Source organism: Poeciliopsis prolifica, unplaced genomic scaffold, assembly GCF_027474105.1.
Source record: "Poeciliopsis prolifica strain line A6 unplaced genomic scaffold, Auburn_PproV2 SCAFFOLD057, whole genome shotgun sequence".
NCBI classification, from domain to species: domain Eukaryota; kingdom Metazoa; phylum Chordata; class Actinopteri; order Cyprinodontiformes; family Poeciliidae; genus Poeciliopsis; species Poeciliopsis prolifica.
In genome coordinates, this window is record NW_026562432.1 from 2,031,003 (window position 1) to 2,054,274 (window position 23,272).

At 39.5% G+C, this 23,272-nt stretch overlaps 1 protein-coding gene across 1 annotated transcript in view; it reads left to right on the top strand.

Moving 5' to 3' along the window:
- si:ch211-186j3.6 (neural-cadherin) overlaps positions 1 to 23,272 on the top strand; it is a 295,346-nt gene that overhangs the window by 184,598 nt on the left and 87,476 nt on the right. Inside the window, exons 25-27 of the mRNA XM_055060057.1 lie at positions 1,158 to 1,387; positions 10,984 to 11,261; positions 20,664 to 20,878. Coding sequence (XP_054916032.1) covers positions 1,158 to 1,387; positions 10,984 to 11,261; positions 20,664 to 20,878 — 723 coding nt within the window. The remainder of the gene's footprint in view (positions 1 to 1,157; positions 1,388 to 10,983; positions 11,262 to 20,663; positions 20,879 to 23,272) is intronic.

Sequence of the window (23,272 nt, forward strand, 5' to 3'; positions counted from 1 at the left end):
GGCTTTAAACGCTTCTGCTGGGTTTCCTACTTTTAGTTAATAAACTTTCCAAGCTTCACACTGTTTAATCACTCTACTACTCACAACAGTAAACAATAATGAACAGGATATTTCTTTCTATTTTTTCCCCCACCTGCATGTGTGAATGCTAAACCCACAGGCAGGAGAGAGACTGCAGTGGCTCCAATAAGCCTCTGGGAAGGAGAAAGCAGGAGTGTGTTGTGAGGTTGGATCAAAGCCAGGTGCAAAGGCTGACATTCTGTATTAGGAGTTACAATCCTTCTTCCCCCAGCCCTCCTGACTGTGTCTCTGTCTGCCCATGTCCTTGTTTCTCCCTGTGGACCCACTGATGGGAGCTGACATTTGCCTCAATCCCTCTCGCTGTATCTGCTGAGCCTGTTCTGAGCTCCCAGTCTTGTCTCCTAATGTTCCGACTCTGACTCTCTTGCTGACCTAATCATCCTGCCGTCCTACAACACACCTAATCCTGCTGCTGGAGAGTAAAGCAGCATTTGCATAATATGCAACGAAAAGTGGGAGATAAATAATTAGACAGGTTTCTTTGTTTTTGTTTTGGAGTTGGAGCTAAGGGTGAATTCACACCAGCCCTGTTTGTTCCGCTTTAATAGACCTGCTCAAAAAGGAGGAAGTGGACATCGACGCGGAGCATCATGGGTAAAATTAACCAAAAGCAATTAATATCTATACTGATTGACATCATCATGGATTTTCTGAACTGGGATTCTCTGCTAGAATCTCAACCAGGCCAATCAGTGAACATTCAGGTGTTGTCTGAACAATGAGTGTGGTTTTCTGTGCTGTTTTAGAACACCAGGTAGTAGTCTGCCATTTTGGCGACTAGGTCTATACAATTCCTATTGAAATATATTTTATTAATCCCAAAGGGAAATTAAATGTTGTTATAACTCATTTAGATTCTTCAAGGATTAAGATTCTTCAAACATTCTAGAAATGCCCTCCCTGATAAACTACATTTTCTACTTTTGTCCATTTTACTGCTAATCCTACCACTACTTAGTATTGCTCTACCTCATATAATGCTAATAAAATACCAATGTTTGTGTAACAAAAATATCCTTGTTACAAAAACTACTATTGGAGACCAGTAATGCATCCTTCCTGTCTGCTTTCTACAGACATCACTGCCAAGGAGTTCATGGAGCTCAGAGGGAAGCAGCGTAGCCGCTACGAGCTGCTGGTGGACTTCCTGTCGGAGATGCTCTCCGTCCCACCGGGTGAAGTTAACATCTTCAGCCTCATGGACGTGAAGGAACGAATGCTGGACGTCCGCTTTGCTGTGAGCGCCGGTCTCTCCTTCCTGCAGCCGGAGAAAATGCACGGCTACCTTGCCGCCCACAAACAAAAGGTAGGTCACTTTGTACATCTCACAAGCTTTCATCCATGCCGACAGTCCTGGTAAACACAATAAAGTCTTGTCACCTTGATTGTTTTGTCGGAGTCTCTGCTCTCACTGGACTGACGGCTCTACCTCCTGAGTGGCACTCACATAATCTAGTCTACTGCACCGAGTAAGTGCACTTTCCACCTGTGGGTGTCGGTGCGGCCGAGCCTTAAAAGCGGGGTTGTGCTCTCTGTTTGAGCTGACGTTTGTTTAGAGCTGCGGTTGTACCTGCAGGGCGTTGTGGTTCAGCTGACAAAGTGCTTCTGCTGCAGCCATAGAGGTTGCTAGTTTGATTTCCGACTTGCAAGTGTCAAAGTGTCTTTTACCATATTGACAAAGGTCACAACCTCAGTTTTCCTAACCTAATAACGTGCTGACTTACACATGGTACTGACTTTAAGTGTGGGTGGACCTCATTTAAATGAAAGGAGAAAGAAAACGTGAATTTGTTCACACAGGAATAATTATTTCAAGTTTGACTTCAGGCAAATGTGGCTCCATTTGTAACTTGTTGATCCTGGTCGACAGTTTCACCCTCCCGTCAAACAGGGGGCAGTAATGGCAGGTTTTATCTGCTTCATTTTAAAGAAGGATTTTTCATCTATTGCTCGTTTTGATTTTTGCACTGGGTTGCATGAAGTAAGTTTCTGTCTGTCCAGTAAGTTTTGCTGTTCCAGTAGTTCCTTTAAAGCTGCGGTAGGTAAGTCTTATGAAAGTAAATATTTTTTTACATATTTATCAAAACTGCCATTTAGTCCTGACAGTAGAACATGAGAGATACTCTGAAAAACATCTTTCTCCTCTGCCTCCTCCTTGTGGTCCAACTGCCACCTGCAGAAGTGCACTGCTCTTGATCAGAAACGACCAATCAGAGGCAGGAGGAGGGTCTTACAGGATCAATTATGCTCATATATACACCCTTCTCACTTTAGAAATTTGGACAGAAACTGCATTTAACAATAATAAAAAAAGTAACAAACTATAAAAAGTTTAAAAAGCAATTGCCTCTATTGGCTGATTTTGTACATATATGAACATTTATATTATATAATTAAACACTAATTGTTGCCCGTGTGCAGTTGTTTTCTTCCCAAACTAGACAAGAAAACATAGTGAGTACATCAGGGCTTACTGTAGATAAAGTCTGAAACATGTGGCCTTTCACTTCACTTCTTTCCCCTACAGATCATCCATATTTTCTCTGACTTTCGTTTCCAGTGGAAAGGATAATCAGACTGATTACACTATAGCTCCACACTCGACTGTCAGGGAATATGTAAACAAGATGGCAATGTAAACAGAATTAAAGCGTGCCGTCGTTTCACCTGATTGAGAACCACACAGTAATAGGTGAATTTTTTTTTTTTTTTTAAGTGCGTGTCAGTGTACAACTGGAAAGCGGAGGAAACAGTTTTAGGAGCATAAAACAGCATCACTACAAAAGTGCCCAGCAGTCAATGCTGGCATTGAATGTGCATCCCCGTCTGAGAATGGCAGTGCGGTGAGAACGGCTCTTTCAGCCAGCAGCAGGTAATTCTCCCTGAGGGTTTGTCTGAGACCGTTTGAACCTGAGTGATGACCCAGATCTGCTGCTAGCCACGCACAGGCTGCATCCGCCTGACCGGAAAGAAGGCCTGGAATAACTTTTCTCTGAGTTGAACAGGCTGGTTACCATGCCGGCACGCATCTTGAACTTCATAGAAAGCTGTTAACATTAACATCTAATGGATTGTGCAGATCTGCTCACCATAGAAAAGAGCATGTGAATTTAAATGCTGATTTCAAAAGCATCTACAGAAAGAACAGAGTTAATTTTAATATGTGTTATTAGTAAAACACGGCGCATCGTTCTCTGTGGGTTATAGTTAATAGTTCATGGAAAGAATGGGTAAGGATGAGGTTCTCTGTCTCCTTTATCGTTTGACTGTATTTGACAGTGACAGTGTAGCTTCATCCTCCAGGCTCCCTCTGGCTGGCAGAGAAAGAACCCACTGCTGCGCTGCAAAAAACAAATACTATCTGGTATTTTAGCTCAAATTTCTAGTGTAAATATTTTAGTAGATTTGAAATAAGTCAAAATAAGATGTATGCCCTTGTCAATAATTCCTTAACATTGATAAAAATAAATAAATAAAAGAAATACTAGTTCCACTTATGCCATATTATTTCACAAACAAAATGTCTTGTTACAAGCAAAATAATCTGCTAGTGGAACTAATAGTAAGATATTTGCACTAGAAACTGGACCAAAAATATTTGGTAAGAATTTCTGTTTTAAAGTGTAAAAACTTGTTCTGTGGAGATATGTTTTGTAAAATCATGGAATCCTTTGGGTCACCTTTGGCAGCTTATTCGTGTTTGTTGTATTAATATGTCTAATTTCAGTGTTCATTAATGTAACATCTACCCATGGCAATCTGAAGCTCCACCATGTTTTTGTCAAAATTGTTGAGTCAAAAGGAAATTAAAGAGAAAAAACTGAAATCAAACAAATTAAGTAATCTTTTTTTTTTTTCTTTTTTTCGTTTTTTTGCAGGAAATGTTTTTTATTCATTGTAAAGCCAAAACATTTTTTTTCCTTTGTAGCAGAAAGCAGGTAACATAGTGGAAACCTCGTCCACTACACATTCATACAAGAGGTAGCAAACTTGTTCAGAGGACAAAAATATTTTATTTCTTTCTAGCTCTTGAATGCCCCCCCCCTTTCCAGTGCCACCCTGGGCAACTGCCCATACCAAAAACCGCCACTTTATTCACATTTTAAAAAACTGCTGTATTATCTCACACCAAACATGTCTGAAGATTCTCAGTTTTCCAGGTTTTATTTCATTCAGGAAGTTTTAAAGGAAGTCATTTTGTTTTAAATGTTAATTCATGTCCCTCTCCATTCATTTCCTGAGACTTCTTCACATTTTTCTGTCATGCATTGTTTTCTGTGTGCCGAGTCCATAACACTGACCGTTCCAGGATATGTGTATATATGCGTAAAGCTTTGGCTTAGATACTGCTCTATCTTATTTCAACAAATTGATTTTTTTGAGCAGTTAATGACTAATCAATGACTAAATTAATTGACACCTGACCTGCTTATGTATAATTTTAGACACTGGAAGTGGGATTGAGTCAAACTTTATTCCTCACTATCAATGGCTTTAGAAAGCTTTTATAGCTGGTTCCTACACTTTTAGTGTTGACATTTTCAGGTTAAGGTTACTTTAAAACATATATGAAATATCCATACAAAGCGAAGTCTGTCAGATGGAATTTCTTGTTTCAGAAGTCTGAGGAATCGCCTGACCTCTGCTAGCATGCGCCTTCAGGAGGTCATCCTCCCAGGCTGCTTTGTCTCCGTTCCACCGCCCAGAGACACGCAGGCGGAGCTGGTGTCCTGGGATGGGCTGATGAGCCACACTCTGTTTGCATTTGCATGTCTGTTAGGGGGTAGAAACAGTCAAACCCGGTTATGATTGCGCTGGTCAGTTCAGGTGAATAACCACAGTCAGCCCTCAGCCTTTGGTCCTGTTTAATACGGCTATTTTCAAGAATGACAGAAAGAGTGGAGATGCAGCCAGGATGAACGTGCGCGGATAAAAATTGAGGAGAAGAGTGGCATGGAGAGACAAGCCTGGACTGAGGAAGAGAAAGAGGGGAGAGCACAGAGGTAGAAACTTTCAGGTGTGATTTGTGAGAAGAGCACAGAGCATTTCATCTGAATTCAACCAAGTTCTCTGGAGAAGACATTGATCAGAATGAGATGTGAAGCGTGGCGAGGGGGAGGATGAGCAGGAGGAGGGAGAGGAATGGAACGAAAGGAAAGCGGTGCAGAAGATGAAGCGGTGTTTATTATTAATGTGCTCAGTTCTCCAGTAATGGCTCAGAAGTAGATTGATATGAAAAAGAAGACCAGATTCTCTCCGACCCTCTGTTCCTGCCTGCTGGAGCTCAGAACTGGGTCTGATCCGTTCCCTCTGGGCTCTCACTCCAAAACTGTTTACCTGACATTAAACTTTGATTCTTTAAAAAAAAAAAAAAAAAAATTATGTTACTGATGTTCATTCATCCTGTTAACTAACGCTGCATAGACAGCCACATGGAGGGAACTGGAAACTTCTAAATGTGTTGGAGGAAAGCCCTAAGCTTTAAAGAATTAAAATGAAATCAATAAGTTCTGGGGACACACCGATCCACTTTTTTTCACCTCTGATATCAATATCTGAGTTTTAATATTGACCGATACTGATCCGATGCAGAAAAACAGTGCTGGCCTGACTTAAAACATTTCTTTTTTTAAACACAGACATAAATACTGAAATATAAATGTATTTGATAACTTAAACAAACAAACAAACAAACAAAAAAATAGCTTCATAACAAATCTTTACCCAAATGGTTCAGAAAGGGCAATTGAGATACAATGTAAAATAAATAATAAAACATCACAATGTTCAGAGTGCAAAGCATAGTACTGGCTGAATAGATCGGCTCTTATAGATTAGCCACTGATGGCTGATATAGATTTCTTTTGAAATATCAAGACCTATACAAACATTAATATTAGATTGGCGCATTCATATTTATTTTCATTCTAATTGAATTTAATTTAATAATTTTTTAAAGAGCAATTCACAATTCATTTCATTTATGGTTCAAGTTCTGCTTTCTTCATTATTTATGTATTTTAGTATTTGGATTTTTTATGTATTTTTATATATTAAAATACAGAAAGGAAAGTTTTCACCACTCAAACTAATGTAAAAAAAATCTGCTGCTTTATTTTGTATCACAGAAACATGCATCCAGGTATAGAGACTAAATTATTAAAGAGAGAAGTGCATACAAAATTGAAAAGTCCATTTATTTCAGGAAGACATTAAATAGATTAATTACACACAAGTGGGTGTGTGTAAGCCTTTTTTCTGTTATTTATGACAATTTTCCACTTACAGCTAATGAAAATATGACATTTAAAATGCGAATGTTACACCAAACTAATAAAAACTATCTTCCTTGGGCTACGTGTAAAATTTATTAATTACCTGCTTCAGTGATGTTATTTCAGAACTTTCAATCTGACAAGCGACCTGCATATGGACGCATATTCTAATTTATTGGATGTGACTGTTTAATGGACAGAACACGGACTAAAAAATGGATGTTAGCCAATGACCACTTTGTTGTAGGAAAGTTTCCTCCGGCTGTACAATTCATCTGTTACAGTTGGAGTGTGTGGGTCGAGTCTCTTCTAGTATGAGATGTACCGCTGAGGAACATTGCAACAGCAAAAGAAGAAGCAACCAAGCATCCATTTCCCTTTTTTCTATTATTTTATATCCAACACAGTTCAGAGTAGACGGTGTGTAAATTATCCAAGAACATTTAGAAATTGTACGACATCTCAGGGTGTCTTCATCCTCGCTCTTCATCCTCGCTCCTGTCCTACAGGCAGCTTTCCGACAGCTTTTCAGAGACAATTAAGCTATTTTAATGATTTAAATATGACTGCACCACAAAGCAGGACTTGCCAGTAAATCAATTTGTTGCTGAATCTATGGCCTTGGCTGAAAGTTACTGTGTTAAACCAGCTGCTGTTTCTACTGCTGACAGCCAGTGCTGACATCAACAGATTTCTGTCTGCTGCAGAGTTGGCTGATGCTCCATATATATATATATATATATATATATATATATATATATATATATATATATATATATATATATATATATATATATATATATATATATATATATATATATATATATATATATATATATATATATATATATACACAAATATAAATAAATAAAAAATTTATGAGGTTTGCTCACTTTTACAAAAATTTTAAAATAAGCCGTCAATCTAGAAGTGTCCCCTACAAGTTACGTTTTTTAGAATAGCATGTTTCAGCAACAGGACGGTTCAAAATGCTTCATGAGGACATGATGCAGTAACTAGTTCTGAAACCAACAAAAAACATTACATTTTGTCAAATGGCATCATCAAAATACTCCAATACACATCAAATATATTGATTCATGATCTATGTACTGCTAATCAAAAGCTAAACAACTGGGTCTTTAATCAACATTTCAAGAAAACAGAAAAAGTGAGAGGTCTGGAAGGTTGATGCAACAGCAGATCTTTAATGTATTCTGGTGTTAGGACGTTCAGTGATTATAGACTCTTATCTCAGTGGAAAGACTTTAGACCTGGATGATGTGCTCGAGCTTCCTGGTTCTAGTCAGAACAGCAGCAGCAGCATTCTGGATCAGCTGCAGCTGGAGGATGGATTTTATTTAAACAGACATGTGAGACACTGTTGCAGTAATCAATGTGACCACCATTAAACGCATGGATGAGTTTCTCTAGATCTTACTGAGACATTAGTCCTCTGGTTAGTTTCTGTTTAGCTGAAGAAAGTTATTGATTTGTTTTAAGCATCTTTTCAGTGATTGGATGGGATTAGTCACCTGGTGACATAACAGAGAGCGCTGTATCATCTGTGTAGCTATAGTAACTTATCACATTACTTCTCACAATGTGAATTATCAGAAACAAAAAGCTATTAAACTCCAGGATTGAATCTTGTTGTACACCTCATGTCACTTCTGTTCACTCTGATGAAAAGTTTCCTATTGAAACAGGGAAGAAATCAAGAACTTTACCAGAGAGTCTCTAGTCTCTGTCATGGTCAATAATGTCTTCTACAAAAAAAGAGCAGAGGTTTTATTGATATACATATTTAAGCGACTTCATAATTATCGACAGTTCATTCATGAGTGAATCACTTTGTTCAACATGGCCTTCTTTCATCTGCAAATTAATTTCCTGTCTGGCTGCACATTCCTTTGGCATCATCAAAGTTGAAATAAGGCAGTGAATTAATGCATTCAGCTTTGATTTGCCTGGACAGCAAAAACATTAATGATGCAGGCAGGTCACACTTAGGGAAGCTTCAAATGAGGGAAAAAACACTTTAAATCAGCAAATATGCAGCATATCGCTTACATGTTTAGTATAAAACATCAGTCAGCAAAAAGCGTGACCTATATAAACAGCTCTTATCACAATTACAGTCACTATTTCAACAGAGCTGAGTGAGGAAGTGTTGCTTAGCCTGTGCTGTCATTTCACACTGCATAAAGTCCATTCAGTCCAGAACATTGAGCATAAGCTGACCTGCTTTCATTTCCACTTTTTCCTCACACTGAATGTCTGTGTGGACGTTATCACCTAACGTCAGCTCAGCGGAAACATACATGTGCTGTGTTGCCTCTACAAGCCAATGACAGGACATCTTCATGCATACGCCACACACAGCACACACTCAGTTTCCACTCAATTTTTCCTTCCAAAGTGTTATCGCTCTCCTCAACCTTGAGGGTCATAAATTCCTCCCTGCCTGACCACCATGTAGCCCACTTTTCTGGACTATTGCACGGAAAACCACTGCAGAGACTTTTTTTTTTTTTGCTGTTAACTGCTTAGTGTACAGCACATGCTGTTATGTGGCCACTTGCAGATTTTTTTCATTTTTTTTCCACACCTAAATGTTTCAGATCATTAGGAAAATGAAATATCAGATAAACTTGAGTAATTTTAAATGTAGTTGTCAAATGAGGATTTTACAGTAAAAGTCATCCAAACAAACCCAGTTCTATGAAAACAGAAAGCGCCTCCCCTTGTTAAATCACTTATTGGCTTATTGATCACTTTTCATTGTTCATTTTTGAGACATTTTAGACCAAAACTCTTCCACAGTGTAGAATTCATCCCCAGCTGTTGCAGTGAAACTTGTGGGATAATACTTTTTTTACTTGATGCAAAGTCAAGCAGAATCTTTTTTTAAAACTGAATGTTTATGGACTCAGGTAAATTTTTATAGTGTGTCAAAGTTAGTTTGTTGATCTGTAACATTTATGAAAAAAAGAAAAAAAAAACTATTTCACATGGGCTGTATGTATGGTTGAACACAGATATTTATTAACACAAAATTTAATAAAAAAATTAAAAATCACCAAACACAGATTCACATTAACATTGACCACATAGTCGCACAATTTGACATATCGAAAATAAATTAATCTAATTTTCTGATGAAAAGTTGTGATAATAGGATAATGTGGTTTTTCAGCCATATTAAAATTGGTTTATCTCGCAAATAAATGTGTGATGGGAAACACTTTGTTCACATCACGCAAATCACATGATCAGCAACAGGAAAATTTTTAATAACTCACATCATGACCAAACTTATTCACGTGTGATTTTAATTGTGCCTCGTATTTAATGGAAACACTGCAATAGTAGAATTCCCTGTTTTTTTTTGGGGGGGAGGGGTTACATTAGCAGAATATCAACACTATAATGGAAACACAGTTACTGTCTGAAGTAAAATCAGATCAAAACCTTTCACCCAAGTCATGCATTTAAAAGACAGTTATCCCGGATACTGACCAGATGGATGTAAAACTTTTGAATTCAAAGAGAATTAGAAAAGAAATTCTAAAAAAAAAATCCTGCAATATTTTCTGGCATTTAGCAAATATAATTAATTTTGTTGATTTTAACTAAGTTAAAACAAGAAAAAATTTGGTCCAATTGACCTTCAGACACTGAGAAAAAAATGTGTGTGTCTTTTTATTCAGTGAATGTAAATATCCGCTTAAACTGTGTGTTGATCGTTGTTCTTGTTGAAACGGGGCTGCAGAACTGGACAGATGTTCAGTCTGTCACAGTTTAACCCACATGCTGGGAGATTCCCACCATCCGTTCATAAAACATTTTAAAAAATCTCTAAATTCTTATATTGGTTTTCATAATTGGACCTGTGTATAGTTTAAACTGTCTGTTGTATATTCAAAGTCTTATGATTATGGCTAAAACCATATGCTGATAATACTCTAACCATTTCTTCAAGTGAAAAAAGAAAAAAACTAAACATTTTTAATCTGAAAAGTCAAATCCCACTTCCAATTTAACAGAGGTTGAATTGCATGCGCTGACAGGCCGAGTCATTTCCTAACAGGCCAGCCACACTTTTAAGACGGCAGGAGTGTAAATGAGTGATGTTGTTCTGGTGGGTGGCTTTTTTTCTTTCCTTGCAACATTTGAGTAGAAAAACAAGAAAAGAAGAAGAAGTGGAGCTCACTCTCTCAGCGCTGCAGAGACCTGGGTTCATTACCAGGCTGCACTGCTTCTGCTTTTGTCTTTATACACGAATCTGACACAAGTGGCTGTGTGTTCGCGTGTGTGTGTGTGTGTGGGCAGTCGGTGAGGGATCGCTGTCTATGTACTATCACCCTTCTAGTAGTTGGTGCCTGTGCAAAGGAAAATACATCCTATTGTGTCAGTCTGAAAGATGGAAGAACAAAACAAGAAGAAGAAGAAGTTATGTTGCCTGCAGTGATAACAACCAGAGAACATATCAGTGTCAAAAAGGGGGAGAAGAAAAATGCTGCACAGCTCTTATTTAGGAGAGTACTGCCTGCGCTGCTGGAACTCTGATAAATGATGTCTGTTGTTAGTCTCACGCCAGTTGGATTTTCTTTCTCCTCTCCAGCTCCAGTCCTTCCTGCAGGTCAGCGTGTTCCAGGTCCGGGTGGACGAGTGTCCCGGTTCGGAGTGCACCGGCTCCGGCGGCTGTACCAGCGTGCTGGAGGTGCGGGACGCGCCCACGGTGGTGGACTGCGGCACCATGAGCCTGGTTTCCGTCATGGTGGAGTCCAAGGCTGTGTGCTCCTGCCCGGGACGGGAGCAGTCCCATCAGCCCTGCGCCTCGTATCCCAGAAACCCCTGCTTCAACGGAGGGCTGTGCATGGACACGCAGCACGGCTACAGGTGGGTTCCTCAGGACCGGAGGGAGCGGCACGCACACTTCTCCTGCATCGTCATCATCATAAAGCTTGGTGGTTGTGCGCCAGGACAGTCATTCATCTAGCAGCCCGTCGTGTTTTTGAATGAAAAAATTTCTGAAGTTGACAGAAAATTTTTAAATATCTCTTGATAATTATATGTTAATGAAAGACTGGAAGACCAACACTTGAATCGCAACTATAAAATCTTTAAAAATGCTAAAAATGTAAAAAAGAGACTTGAATAAGTAAGCAATGCTTAGCCTGGTGGGGGCACAAGTAAAGACTGGAGGCCCACCAGGCTTATAATACATCAGGGAATATACTAGGACCTACTTAGTTGCAGGTTACTGTCTTTTTAATAAATTATGATGTTTTAACACCTAAAATAGTTGTAATTGTCAAAATGAATGACACACTTTGAGACGAGTAAAAAGGCATTTTACTCCACTCAATACACATCCACCACACTAGACCCTTGTCCAATGTAGCATAAATCAAAGGTGTGGACATTTCCAAGTTATTTTGGAAGGAGTGGCTGGGATGAAACTTTTAGATTTTTCATAAAGAATGGAAAAACTCATATACCGAAGGTTTTCCTGAGATCAATTTCCTCTTTAGAGAAAAGCTGCTTTACTTATCAGTTCTGGACACATTCCACTGCTGTTCCCAGTGATGTTTGCACACTTTCATTTCCCCCTCTGCAGCCCTGCAGGGCCATTAGGAGAAATAAGCTGGGGGCATTAGGAATTAGATAAAAGCATGGTAAATAAATGAGGGCGGTTGTAAGCCTCCGTTGCTGATCCCGCAGCTTTCACGGGGTCAGAATGAGGAGCAGACACAAAAGAATTTCCAAACATTTCTTATTGTGAGGGTAGAGGCAGCGCCGGCTCTCAGCCACTCAGCCATCAGGACCACTCAGCATCTTGAAGGGCTGCATTCAGACAAGAGTGTCTCAGAAAGTGGAATATCTCCATGGTTTATTAAGGAGAACTGGTGGCTGTGAAACCAGACCCAGTTTGACTGGTGGTGCTAATGCATCTTCATCACCACTCACTGATTGCTTGTTGGATTCAGTTCATCTCCAACCTGGCCGGGTTTTGCCTTGCATCACGTCAACACAGCGTTTCTGGGCAAGTTTCATTCTTTTTCAAAGAACCAACAAGAGACATTCAACCTCAATGTGTTCAGACCACAAACCAGCTGGCAAGATCAACAGAACCAACATTTTATGTCTGTTGTTCTGAGGTACAAAGGTTGTTCTGTCTCCCACACACAGAGACCGAGATGTGCATGCAGGTTAGAGTGGAAAAGATAAACAATCTTTAAAAAAAGAAACAATGGGACTTAGCTACCTCAAACTCCGATGTACTTGAAGCATGGTTGCAATGGTAGAATATGAAATTCTACTGAAGATTCAATCTAAAATGATGGTGGTTTAGACTACTGCTGGTCAAAGTACACATATGCTTTGTGTGCAGGGACAGATGTAAGGGGATGGGGGCCTGAGGGCTTAAGCTGATCTATAGGCCCCTTCGCACTTCAACCTTTTGGAAATATTTCAAAACTGGACCTTGGCTTTCAAAAAATATTTTATCAGTAGGAGTGGGACATTAGTATATTTATTTTGATTACATAATTACATGGATATTAGCAAGCTAAACCTTTTTGGCTACATCTGCCAACGACAATTAAAAAACGAAGCTGCTTCTCTTGTTTTTTTTCCCCAAACAACGATCTGGTAGGACGCTTGAAAAGACCGGATTTGAATGTACAGCATGTGAGTTTAAAGACGTCTGAGCTGTAGACTCTTTAAAACACATTTTCAGGAGATCTGTCTGAACCCCAGCACTTATTGCCTCTGTCTGTCTGACTTACTGTCAAAATGTCTGTAAACCTTCTTCTTGCCTCGAAATGCTGTGAGTAGGTCAGCCGCCCTCTGCTGGTTACAGTTATTACTGCCGACTTTCAACAGAACCTCAGCTTTAATAGCAGACAGTAAGTTTGTGTGGTTAACATATACACCAGCAGAATGTTTTGTTTTTCACATGTGTCTCTTACTTGAGTAAAGGAGTGAAAAGAGTTTTGCAAAGTTTCTATCTCAGGATGAGAGACAGCAGGGCTCAGTTTGGCAGTGTTTCTCAAGCTTTATAAACAGGATTGAACCAATAATTCTACATGACTTTCAAAACCTCGCTGAAAATCATCCCGAAGTTTTAACAGAAGATTGAGCCAATTAACCAAGGGGGCTCAAGGACCTGTTTTATCTTTACAGTTATCTTTCCTGGTGCAAAACTAAAAACATTACGTAAAAAATGAAGGACAAAGTACAACTCCAACATACTTCTGTTTCCTGGTTTCACACTCTCCTAGATGAAAGATGTTAGCTGTCACATAACGCTTCTTCTTGTGCCAAAGACTAAATGTCTCTATTAGCATAAATTACTTGTAAACAAGACCATGAGTGAGGTGAACACCTTTCAGCACATCATTAACTACATATATTGTTTCTGACATGAGCGATTTCAAGTCTCGGTGAGTTGAAGGAAACGTGCTGACCCTGTTTGACGCCGGCGCTGTTCAGCCCGATGCGCTGCCTCATCCTCAGGCTCCGCTCTGCAGATGTGGAAGTGATGGGCTCTTTGCAACCAATTAAATCCAACATCAGTGACTGGGATCATGCTTTTATCACATTCTTAACTTTAAGAATGTGATAAAAGCACATTCATGCAAATTTTGCATGAATGCAGTTTGCATTCATGCAGAATGCAATGCAATGCAATGCAAACTGTGCTTCATAATGAAATTAAACTGTTCTGGCGTTGGCTTAAGAGGAAAGTACAAACATTCCTTAAAAATGTGACCCAGCTTCGCTCTAATGTCTGATCAAGGCAATGTTGGGAAACTTGATGATTTTGTTCAAAATCTCACTTTCATCAAGTACAGCTGAGAAATGATCATTTCTAGAGTTCAAAACACCTCAAAACATATTAGCTAATCTGAACACAACTTATTACTGTTAACGCTGCAGTTGTAAACGAGTAGAAAGAGAAATGTAGCTGTATAGTAGCAGTGAGACAAAGTAACTGTTGGCCTTTGATAAATGTTAATGGTATGGGCTGTGAGAAATCTAGTAATGAAAGCACGAGTCAGCTTTGAGACAGAGACCTTGAAATTAGCTTTCATAAAATAATACTGAGATAACCTGAAAAATACATGATTTACTACCAGCAGATTTTATCCTTCAGAATTAAAATTACAAGTTGAACAAATACATGACACTGAAGGCCCACACACACACACACACACACACACACACACACACACACACACCCACACACACACACACACACACCCACACACAACCCACACACACACGCACACACACACACACACACATCTGCTTAACAGATGTTAGTGAACAAAAACCTCCGTCACACGTGTCCACAAAGCTTTCTTCGCTGGACTTGCAGAAGGTAATTTTACCCTTCAGCTTCATTTAATTAGAAGCAGTGAGTGAAAAGGCCAGGATGTGAGCCTGGCTGGCAGGGCTAGCATGTGGCTCACTGTTGGACCTTAACAGGATGATTCACTTGCTTGATGTTAGACTTCATCCCAGAATTATTTCCCATGCACACACATACACAACCGCACATACGCACACAAGTACACACCAATTTACACTTGCATGCAAACTTTTTGGTGGTGGAACTCCATTCAGATTTTTAATGCAGGTCAGGGTCGAGTCTGTAGCTAATCACGTTTTAATTAAAAACTAAATCAGCAAGATTTTCAATTGAAAAACAATTTCTGCTGGTGAATTATTGAATAAATAGACATATGAGTTCAACAACAGATGTTTTTAAACTATTTAAATTTGTTAAACTGTTATTTAAATTTGTCAACCTTCAGATTCATGCAAAGTGTTATTCTATTCCTTAATCTTTGCAGTGTTTCAGAAACTCCTGATCGTTCATGAAACTTCTTTGGGAAGCTGTGGACTGTTGATCTTAGCGTTGGGAACGTCTGAGCTGCTGCCGCATGCTTAGCATTAAGATCCTATTTTAGCCTTGAACACCTTCACCTCCATGCTAACTCTTAATAGCGCAATTTGAGCATAACAATAGTCCTAACCATAAGATCAGTTCAGAAGCACAAATTAACTCTTACTGGGTCAAGAGAAGCAGGTTTGTCATCCAACATTGTGGTTTTTGCAGGTGACACTTTTGCAAAAACAGAGGGTCCCATCAGAATTTTGGTTGTATAAAAAATACATAAACCAGTGATTCCCTGCTTTAAAATTTTTAACATGTTAAAAAAGTAAAAAGTAAAAGTAATTTTATTAATATAACACATAATTAACATGTTACAGTCTCAGCCTTAAAGAATATTTAGTTTCTATCAATCTTTCTTCTTGAATTTTTATAACTTTTGCAAAAATTTAATTTGCAAACTGCTTTACATTATTTGAGCTTTTCCCATGTTTCTGACTCTTTAGAGATAATCAAACATTTAACAACTAGAAACAAAACAAACCAATATTAAAAACACAAGTAAACCAAAAAACAATTATCTCCTGGTAATTTCATGTCTTGCAGTGTTGGACTGATTTGTGATTGCAGGCCTTCTTTTTGAGCGGCAGCCTACAGTACAGTGAGCACATAGCCACCAGCTAATGACAGCATGTGGGCGAGCGGACTTAAAAAACAGCTCATTTGAAATTACTGTCTGCTCCCTCCTTTTTTTCTTTCTCTTGGCAAATCTGGTCAACACTCACAAACCGGCTTGCTTTACCAAACACAGATCTGATACATGCAGTCTTGCAGCACAAACTGAGCAGAGATTGGCCTACTCTCATTTCCTGTGTGGGGGACCATAGGGTTGGACACTCATTTGGTATTTTTTCAGGAAGTACAGTATGAGCTTTCATGTGATTAATATATCCAAAGATGTGCAGCAGCAGTTGCTCGTTGACCCAACCAAACCAAGATGAAGACTAAGCTAATTTCAAGGCAGAAAGAAGGCGCTGAAACTACTGATCCTCTAAAGTTATGCACGAATCTGCAACCTGCCTTTAAATGCAGGTTGCAGATTTTATTACAGGGATTACATTCAAACGTTTCACAAATGTCACAGATATAATTTATTTTGGGGCTTAAGTGGCTATCCACGAGGCCAGTGGTGCGCAGGAAGTACATAGCTATAAATCATTGATTGCACATTACTGCTCCAACACAAAGCCTGACGCTGGGAGAATATCCTGCCATCCATCCATCCATCAAGCCTCTTGTCTGTTGGTCGTATACCGTTTTATCCTGGTTGCTGTGCCAACAGCTTTAGCAGATATCCCCAGACAACCTTCTCCCCTTGTAGCTCCTAGAGCTCATCTGATAACTGATATAATCTCTTCAGAGACACAGAGGGAGATGTGTCACATCACAGTAGGACATGACATAAACACCTCTGTTGAAGATTTTGTCGAGCTGGCTCCTTTTGGAGAGAGAAGTTTCTCCCCAACAGTCAACCAGCTCACGACGTCTCTAAGAGGAAACTCATTTCAGCTGCTTGCGTTGTTTCATTTAGTAGCAGAGCTAAACGTTTATACACTGAGTGGCCAGAGAGTGAGCAAAGCTTTATCTGGAGGTTCATACACTAATAAAGAAAATACACAGTTTTTCCGATCTTGTAAGTAAAGAATATCCAAGATCAGAATCCTTCTTCTGATTAATATGTCATTGTGCAGAAGAGATCAGGTAACCTTGTGACACATCAATGATGTGTAAGGAAGAACATCAAACTGTAAAACATCATTCTTGAGCTTTCGGGTGTATTCACGCCAGTCCTGTTTGCTTTAATAGAACTTTTCTTTGTTTATCTAGAAAGTCCAGTTTGTTTGGGGAAGTGTGTTTCTTTCAAAATAGAATTGGTCATTTATTCCTCACCAGAAATGTCTTCATTTATCATAAATGCAATAAGATTTCTGCATTTATTCATACTTCTTGACGATCCCAGGTGAGCCTGCAGTCGTATGTTTAAATGTTTAGAAGTCTAAACATTTGAAGGAGTCAGTTGAGGGACATTTGAGGGAATCTTATTGCCATGGTTTGGATCCAACAGTCAGGAAGGAGTCACTGCAACTAGTTCGAAGTTGTTCTGTTTGTTCCCACATACATCCTGTGGTGAAACATTTTGACCTCTGACCTATTATATTTCATTGGCGGTGAATCTGAGGTTAAAGTTAGGGAAATACAACCCCCCAAAAATGAAGGACATACTGCTTTATGAAGTATGAACCAAACAGATGTCAGGGTGAGAAGAAGGTGAGATTGCCAGGCCTGGGTCACAGCTGCTGTATGATTGTCATATTTCCAATAACTTCAGAATACCTGAGACCTGCAACATCTGCTGTAGGATCTCTGAGAGGAGACTAGATCAAATGTGGGATATTAGAAACTGAAAAACTTAAATTAGAATGTGGAAGACAGGAAGAAATAAAGAGAACTTTAAGGCCAGGAAGGTGTGTCAGTGGTAGGAAAACAGAAAGGTAGGGAGAGAAGAAAATAAAGTTTGAGGATATTGAGAAAAAAGAGAAACACGACGTGAGACGAAGAAAGATGGAAAATGTTTTTGTGGCGTAAGAAACAGAAGACAATATATGATAGGGAGCAAAATGGGAGTCAAGATAAAAGTTTTAAAAAAAAACAACATAAAAAACAGTGTCAGAGAGGAGAAGTGAGGTGGCACGAAATAACACAGAGATAAGAATTAATAAAAAGATAAAAGTGCTGCAGGATAGTTTTCTGCTTCATAGGCTTCCTGATACGACCCCACCACCCCACACATACAAACAGATCACAAGTCACAATTGACGGGAGAACATGTAGGTAATCGATGCACTGGGATTAATAATGAGATTTCAGGAGCAAGACATTTGAAGGGGGAGGACTGGGATTACGGCACCCCGGCCCAATTTCCAGCTGACAACGAAAGTAGCAAAACAAAGCTGCCGTAAGAGGATTGGAAGGTTTGAACCAAAAACCTTCTCAGATTGAGCACAGAGAATTAGAGTGACATTACAAAAATGGAAATACAAGCATGTGGGTTTTTCCTTGGGTCTTGATTACACTTCACTGAAGATGTTTTTGTTGAAACAATGGAAATCATGGACGTCCTTAGCCAGTTGTTTTTAATATTCATCATGTCATTAAAATGTACACAGAAGGCCAAAACTGAGACTCAGGCTGCGGTGGTGTTACTGTTAATATTACTTCTGTTTTAGGGTGGGGTTATTATCCTGCTGCACAACACAACTGCTCAAAGATCAAAACAAAGAGGTTAAAATGTGTTAGCAATGACATTACCCTCATAAACATATGCTATGATTCACTGAAAAAGCTGCATATTTTATTTTGTTAAATAGTTATGTCAGTGAAAGTCTGTGTAATATGCCTCTAAAATCATGGACAGCTTTGTGTTTGTGCTCTGGATTTCTCCTCATTCATGTCTGAAGAAACCAGACAGAAAACTGAGAACAGAAATAAAAGAGGATTTGTATGAGAAATGAGCTGTCTAGGAAACACCAGAGACCAAGTGTGTGTGTGCGTGTGGTGAGTGCAATAGCATACTGATGAACTGGAGAAGAAGTTTCAAGAAGTTGGTCTCTGAACGGCATGTGAAGGAGGCAGTGCTGCCACTCGTAATGCGTAGCACACAGAGCACTAAGAGCACGACGTGGCCTGGGAGTTTGGGGGTGGAGGCACCAAAAAATCAGGTTTGTGAAAGAAAATTTGAATAATAAAAACCACTTGTGGCCGAGACCGCGTTCAGAGCAGCAGTGTGCACCGCTGTGTAGCAGCTGGAAGAGAAAAGCAGGATGAAATTATTTTACTGTTGTAGACAAAAAAAAAAAAAAAAAACGTTGCAATTTATCATCTTACATGCAGCTTTCACCACTGAAACAACAACATCGCATGGCTCTGATCTGTTACCTTCACAACATTTTGTTTCTATACAGCTGCATACTACAGACTAGCAAACCTCTCAAATTTATCATTTTATAGATTTGGTCACAACAAGTCTGATCATATCGTAATAAATATATTTATGATTAGAATATTACATCAGACTAATAAATAAAACTATGTGGGTGTAATGACAAATATATTTTAATATCTGCTTATTCCATACAAGAATGTATATTCTGATTTATTGAATACGGTTGAAAAATGTGGGCTACAGACACCTGTGATACATAGAAACAGTTGGTGTTAAATAATAGGATGGAAAACCAATAAGCATGGCTAAGAGAAGTTTGAGTTTGGACCCATTAGTACGTGGAGGCCAACACAAGCACCTCATACAGTGTAATATAATATGTTATGTCTTCATTCCAGCCCTGCTGCACTTTTTGAAACAACTCTACATCTGAACAACAGCGTCTGACACCATAGCTAATTACCGCTCACCTCTTTTATAACTGATTCCTTTCTCAGCTTCAGTCGTACTTATATCTACTCATTAGCTTGGCTCGGCGCCCACCGGTGCAGCAGCTAATTATTCCCCTGCACCAGCTCGCCGTTCCAGGAGTTCAGTCGTTAGCGAACAGGGTTCAGGATCGGGGGTCAGCGGGGATTTTGAGCGCGCAGCGGCACGTCCTCTCATCGGTGTCACGCTCTTCTCTCGGTGCTGGGAGAGAGTGCTCTGTTGGCGCTCCAGTTAATAACGCTTTAGGGTCCGGGTTACCCAGCGTTCCAGCATGGGGTCATGTGCTGTTTACAAGTAACAGGATTTCTGTGATTGGACATAGCTGTTTGATGATCACAGGCTTAAAACTGTTAACACAAGCAACATCTTTTAGACTATGTTGGGTTATTTTCACTTTTTGCCAATCACAAAACCCAACCGAGTCAGAAAAGGTTACGGAGCAAATTGAAACCCGGAGAGCGTAGACAGAAACAAGCACTCGGTGCTTCCACAGAGAAAAGGTAAGAGGTGCATTTTGACAGGAAAGCTATGTAAATGAGACCTTGAACGTCTGAAAATAGTACAAGAGTTTCCTGGTGATCCAGTGATTTCCCCCTGCGGCTTTGCCACTAATGAGAACATCTGCATCTGTGGAACATACGGAGTATGAGTGATCTTCGGAAGGGGGGCGTCGCCTGAGAGTCGGATGCAACTGTGAACTTGCAGAGAGTGGGGGGGTTCAACACACTGCCAGAATCATGTAAAAATATTAGACACAAATGGGATCCAGAAACAGTGAGGGAGATTGTGCTTTTTAAGTTACATAACCGACTTCTCTGGAAATGCCACTAAAAGCCAAATTACACATTTATTGCGTTTACTAATTCATATAATTTCTTCTTTTTGATTTTTCCTTCTTCCCAAGGTGCCAGTGCCCCGCTCAGTTCGAGGGACCTGAATGCCAGCAGAACAAGCACAGTTTCCATGGCAATGGCTATGCTTGGTTTCCTCCTATGATGCCTTGTTTTGAGAGCCATGTGTCGCTGGAGTTTATCACAGACGTGGCTGATGGACTGCTGCTGTACAGCGGCCCACTGGCACAGCTGCAAGCCTGGGACCACGAGGACTTCATGGCCATAGGTAGGATACACAGACACTTTGGCTCAATAAAGAGGACATGCTTTCCACCTTTTTATTTATACAACATTGCAGTGGAAGGTAGCTGCACTGAATAAAATTAGACCAGAAAGTCTGCCAAATGTAAGGGAAAGGTGACATTTCTCACTTTAAAAGGAGCCAGTGACGGTTCTCCAATTGCTACCTACTTAGCTTCAGCCTCCCACTTTGCAAGACGTGTCAATATGATAAGGCTATATGGTTCCGTCACATCAAAACTGGAGTTTATATGGTAATGTAAGGGAAGTGAATAACTGAGAGGGAGGTGAAGTACTTTGGAAGAACGGATGGACTTGGTTGAGGTGTATTCCTTGTTCTGCACATTTGGGAAAATAATCTTTCTCCAGCTCAATCCTTTATCTTTAGGGAGTTAAGTTTAACGCAGAGTTGTTCAGTGAACGCAATGAATGTCTGACTGAGTTGCAGAGAAATGATTGTTCAGTCCAGTTTGGAAGAATGAGCTTCTGTCAGTCTGCTTGATCACGATCATGTACTGGCTGCTGAAATACAAACACATGGTTCCTTCCTTCTTTCCAGGAGTACAGACATCCAGTAATGATGTATTTTGTATATTTTAAAATGAACCCACAGAACTAAGATATCTTAAAAGTTGAGTTTGAAAAAAAATATACATGAAAAATGCGTAGGAGCCCTGAAAGCTTACATCTCCCAAATATGGGCCCAAACTCATGATTGAGTGCTATTACACAGCTGCATGAAGGAAAACTCACATGCCCATATTTTATCATACTTCCCCTCGCCTAGATAATGTGTTGAACCAGATATTTCACAAAGATTTATGGCGGATTGTCTGTACTATTGTCTGGAGTGACTGCACCCAAATTGGGAGGTTGAAGAGAAAAGATGAAGTTGGCAGCTACAAAAGGACACCTCAACCTACATACTGTTACATATGTAGACTTCATGGGGGAAAGCAGAAAGTTTTGGTTGAAAAGAACTTGCTGTCAAGGTGACTGTTACTATAAACTCAACAGAACCGAAATGGAAACGCTACTATAGCCACATTAGCAGCATTGAATTAAATCTCCGGTTTGTTGTGCATCTCTGCACTCAGTGCAGCTGATTTAACTCATCCTGCAGGGCCGGTCCAAGGCTGTTTGAGGGCTTGAGCAGAATTTGACTTCGGGGCCCCTCCTGCTGCAAAAAACATCAGCACCTCAAAGCAGTTTACTAGGTTGTACTTCTGAACAAATAGATCTCAAACTCAAAGATTAAACTCACAGGATCAGAGTGTAGCTATGGTAACAAAACAATCTAAGTATGAAGATTGTTCTTTGAACTTTTACAAAGTAAACTTGCCAGCTCCTTAAAATCTTAAATTTAAATGTTAACCAATTTAAATAGTTTAATTTATTTATACTGAAACCATTAAATCAAATTCAGCAGCACTGATAACCTCAATAAACAAATGTTGTTACATTTATGTATCTTTGGTCATAAATGGAGCTGCTGACTTAATTTGGTTTAAACAGAAGTGCAACTAATTGATATTCATTTTAATTGTATTTTTTTATTAGTTATTCTTAACACTACTCGTGGATTTAAATAACATTTTACTGGTGATGTCTTCCCTTTACATAGGTAATATTTTTACCTTTCTTGTCTACTTAACATTTTTTAATAGAAAAACGCGGCGGACCGCCTCGGTGCCCCTGCGACTGGGCTTAGCAAGTTTTCTGGGGGAAACCCTGGTGATGTTTGGAGTTAAAATGACAAACCTCTCTTTTTTCACTGCAGCTGTGAAAAAAGAGAGGTTCACAATGTATTAAGAGAACAAAGCCAGTTTAATAGAGAGCAGGATTTATAGACAGATAAAACAAGAGCAGGAAGTGTTGTAGATCTTAGTATATTTAGTGTTTTAATCTGATAGACTAACACCTCCTCATATCTCTTGCTATTCCATTCCTTGCACCGGGCTGCTCTCCTGGGAGAGATGCTGTTGTTCTATCACTGCCAAAGTAATAAGTGTGGGAGGGGAGGTCCGTAGGGAGAGATGGGTGTGTTGTGTCTGCGTGTGTGTGTGTGTGTGGATTTTTGGGTGCATGTTACTGGCAGGTTTGCTGTGTAATTCCTGAATGATTTCATTTTGCTCTTGTTGTTTTGTTGCAGAGGGTGTTTTGGGGTTTATTGGGTCGTAAAGACTTAGGATTAGGTTAGTTGAGTCGTTAGTGCGATCCATGTGCAGCGTGTAATTAGTCAGGCTGTATATATTTAGAGCTCTAATTAACTTGTTTCAAGGCTGACCTGGTGCATGTAACAAACCCATCAGGGAGCCCAGCCTGTGTTAGAGGCTCATGCTACAGAATTATAGATGGTTTAAAATTGTTTTACTCATCT